Source organism: Gavialis gangeticus, unplaced genomic scaffold (genome assembly GCF_001723915.1).
Source record: "Gavialis gangeticus isolate Ggan-Ray unplaced genomic scaffold, GavGan_comp1, whole genome shotgun sequence".
NCBI classification, from domain to species: domain Eukaryota; kingdom Metazoa; phylum Chordata; order Crocodylia; family Gavialidae; genus Gavialis; species Gavialis gangeticus.
The window spans coordinates 4,740,301-4,744,269 of record NW_017729012.1 but is presented as its reverse complement, the minus strand read 5'-3'; the positions used below and the strand labels follow the sequence as shown (position 1 = coordinate 4,744,269).

The 3,969-nt window shown below is 51.0% G+C and overlaps 1 protein-coding gene across 1 annotated transcript in view; it reads left to right on the top strand.

Moving 5' to 3' along the window:
- The first annotated feature begins 1,657 nt into the window (after positions 1-1,657).
- The window catches only part of VEZF1 (vascular endothelial zinc finger 1), a 27,385-nt gene continuing 25,073 nt past the window's right edge, over positions 1,658-3,969 (top strand). The window contains exon 1 of the mRNA XM_019510946.1: positions 1,658-1,708. Within this exon, the coding sequence (XP_019366491.1) occupies positions 1,658-1,708 (51 nt within the window). The remainder of the gene's footprint in view (positions 1,709-3,969) is intronic.

Here is a 3,969-nt window from a genome sequence, read left to right as displayed (position 1 = left end):
CAGACTTAAGAAGCAAGAATTATTGCAGCACCAGGTGACAGTATAATTGCAGGGCACCTTTCTTCCCTCTTCTGGGAGGGACATTTCTTTTAAGACTGGGTGTACATGTGAAGGAGGTACCATAATATATAGATAAAAAAGTAATAGGCTCAACATATAGTACATTGTTCAGACCAAGGTGCTGGGAATTGATCCTGTTCCACACAATACCAGGGAAGAACCTACGGATGACTGGATGGAAGCTTTTCAGTAGGGCAAAATCCTTTCCCACACCCTCAGAGCATCAATATAAAAACTTAAAATCTGTAATAGATAGGATTGTGGACTAAACTAAGAGGTGACCAGCTCTAGTCTGATGATAAATCCGTGAGTCCACCAACCCTGTGTCCATTGCCCTTGGGTGAAATAAAACCCCTGAGGCTGAGTTAGCACTGATTACTGGTCTGCTTTGTACAGATCTCAATACACTAGGGGTGCTCAATCCTCAAACTGCAGGCCAGATCTGACCCCTGGGGCCTCCCCACAGGTTGGAAAATTTGCCTGTGGGGGAGTGTTAATTACTGCTCCCTTGTTGCCAAATTTCCCAAGCCATGAGGAGCTGCATGGGTTGGGTAGCATGGCCCTGACTGCTGCATTGGTTGGGCAGGGCTTGCTCCGGGCACACAAGGGCCTGGGCAGAGGCAGCACAGGGCCCGATCCTTCATGCTCATCCCAGTAAGATCCTTTCTGAGGTCTTTATATATAAAGCAGGGCTGAGATTCCTGGGAAACCTGTCTGCAGAGCTGGTGAAGAGCAATCCCTGGACTGATACTGGGGAAGTCAGTTGATTTAATAAGATCCCAAACTATTCTCCTTAGAAACAGACATTGAACCTCAGCAGGGAAAAGCCTTAGCTGGGGTCCTGGGGTGCATGCTAGGCAAATCAGGCTGCGGATACACATCCAGTCCATTGTCCTGGGTTGCCCAGGCCCGCTGCATGGCGCCTGCCCTGCCTACCTGGGTGATTGCATCCCTAGCAGATGGCACCAGCGTCTCTGCAAGCAGCTCGCTCGGCCACTTCCCCTCCATGCTTTGGCTGCGGTGGGTACGGAGTGATCAGTACCTTTGTGCTGTACACTCTGCCCCTTGGCTGGGCAGCCCTGGGAACCTGAGGCCAGCCCATCCCCACCAAAGCCAACCCCCTGCAAAGGGCTGAGCATGGGCGAAGTCCTGGGCAGAGAAGCAAGCTCACCTTCGGCAGCATCAGGGCAGCCAGGTTGTTGCCTGGCCCCGGCTAGGCTGCGCCAACAGATGGCAGGTGAGGGCAGGAGAGGAGCAGGGTGCTCGGGTATCTGGGGAAAGCAGCACAAAGGCGCTGTCCAAAGGTCCTTCCTGTCCCTGAAGGGCGCCTTTCCCTCTGGGACAGCACATTTCTGGCACTCAGATGCTGAGTCTAAATAGGCATTTGCTGTGCAAGATGGTCGGGGGTGCTCAACTCCACCCACGGCTCCCTTAATCCATCCTTTTCCCTGCCTCCGAATAGTTCAGCGTGGCCGGCGTGCTGATGGACAGAATTGTGATGTTCTAGGCTCGTGCTGCCTCACCTTTGGTCTGGGATTAGTTAAAAATAGGCCTCTTTGCTGGCACTATTTAAAACGCCCACACAGATGCAGCGGTAATGGTGTTCTGTACAGTAGCCAGAGAAGATCAAGTGGCCGGCTTCCCCGAGGTAAAGTGCCGCACTGGAAGAGTCCCTAATGGGGTCTGTTCTTCAGCACCTTGTATCTTTTTTTAAAATGCATCATGTGGATAGAGCAAAGGAAAATACTTTGCCTCTAGCAGTTGTATTTGAGGATGAGAGAGACTTACAGAACTGGCAACTCTTGGTATTCAGCCGCCCCAATCAGTCCTGAAAATATGTGGCTGGCTTTAAAAATTCGTATTTTAAAAACCAAAAACCCATAATTTCTTTACTTGCTGTGCGTGGTTTGAGCCTTTGAAGGTTCCTGCTTTCAAGCTGCCTCTCCACATGCACAAGGTCTGTGTGGATTTAGTGAAAGCAGAAGTTAATCTCATCACTTGACTCCAGGAGTTGGGGCTTTTAAGAAATAAAGCATTAGATTCATGATAAAATGGCTGGAGCAGCTGTTTTTCAGAGCAGGGTCTGCATCTGCAATGTGCCCGGGCAGAGGGGAAGCACTGCCAGGGTGGAGAAACAGCACAGGGCAGCATCTTGGTGACCAGCCTAAGGCCCCACAAATCAATTTGCAGAGGTGTCCCTTTCTCACCTGATGCTCTTCCCTTTACAAATGCTTCATTGTTTGTATTGCAATTGCCTCTCAGGGAAATAGGTCTAGTTAGTGTAAAGTTATATACCAGTAACTTGATCATTATTAGCAAAAGCAGATCTTGACCGTCTGGGCAGAAAGTAGCATGGGAGACTTAATATAGGATGTCCGATCCAGCCCTGCATGCTGAGGCTGCGCTCCCAAAGAAGTCCGTGGTAGCTCACATCTCTTACACGCCCCACTCCCCACCCCAAAATGTCAGCAAAGTTATTTGTGCCTTTGCCTGAATGCAAGAAACCAGTGATTGCAGGATCCAATTCAATGGGTCCTTGGCTTGGGTGAAGAGGATTGAATAGAGCCTGAAAATAGGAGCATCTTGTAAGCCAATCACCACCTCCTCTAGTTCTCTGAAGAAAACGGCCCTTTCCTATGAAGTGCTCTGTCCAATGGGTAAGCATTGAAGAAAAAATCCACTTACGGGCTGCAGCATACGGCTTCACAACTGTATTGGAGGTGGTTCCTGCACTAGAAGGGAAAAACCTTTCCCAGTTTACAAGAACGGCCGTAACATGGTGCCCACTGTCCCCTTTTCCTGCCGTTGTTCAAAGGAGGAAAACCTAGCAGCCGAAGCAAGCGACAGCAGAGAGGCGAGTCCTTCTCGGTAAGTGCAATGCAATGTTCGGGCCTCGATCCAGCTAATGCTTAAGAACGTGTTTAATGTGAGCAAACATGTAATTAAAATTAAGCGCCTGTACTTAGCTGTTTGTGGGACCAGGGCCTTAATTTGCACCTAGAGGATGCAGCAGAAATGCTCTGCATATAAATTAGCCTGGTAAGTTAGGTGCTGTAGCGCATAAGGGAAAATATACGTCAGAGGAGGTGGCAAGCAACGCGGCCCATAATATTGCGTTGGCGGCAACACCTCCTCTGCCGGTGTATCAGGATTGCAACCGTTTGCAGGTTCCTGGCTGAAACACCGGCTCAGAAGGATGCTGGCTTGTGGGATTTGGGGGTGTTAAGTGCACAGAATAAAAGATGACCCTCCAACTAAAGCTTGGGTACTTGGTCTGTGGCAGAGAGCCTTGGGTGGTGATGAAGCAGTCAAAAGTGAATGGAACTGCAAGGGTCACTATTTACTTTTACCGTGTCCAGCGGTGGCAACACGCGTGCTGCTGAATGCCGCCCGACCCATGGGGAGGCTGTGAGGAGGCAGATGCCCAAAGCGTTTCTGCCGGCCCCCTCCCCCTGCTGAGCCCTCCCCCTCCCTCCCCATGCTGCTGGTTGCCTGCGGGTCTTGTGGGCCGTGGGGCCTCCAGCGCACAACTTCCAGAAGCAGCCGGGTGCTGCAGCTCTTGGGAGGGAGCTTGGGATGGGCTGAAAGTTGCTGAAGTCTGGATGTGTGAGTATGAGGGGGGCCTCCAAGTGTGTGGGGGGCAATGGCTCCAAGTGTGTGTGCATGGGGGTGTGTCTAAGTGCAGGAATGGGGGGGCCTGTGTGTGGGGGGGATTTAAGTATGTGTGTGTATAAGTGTTTGGCGTTCATGTGCATGTGGTGTTTGTGAGGGGGTTTAAGTGCGTGTGTGTGTGTGGTGGTTGTGTTTGGGGCGTTTAAATACGTGTGTGTATAAGTGTGTGGTGTGTGTGGGGGGCTGTGTGCGCGCGCGCGCAGGTGGTGTTCAAGTGTGTGTGTGTGTGTGTGTGTG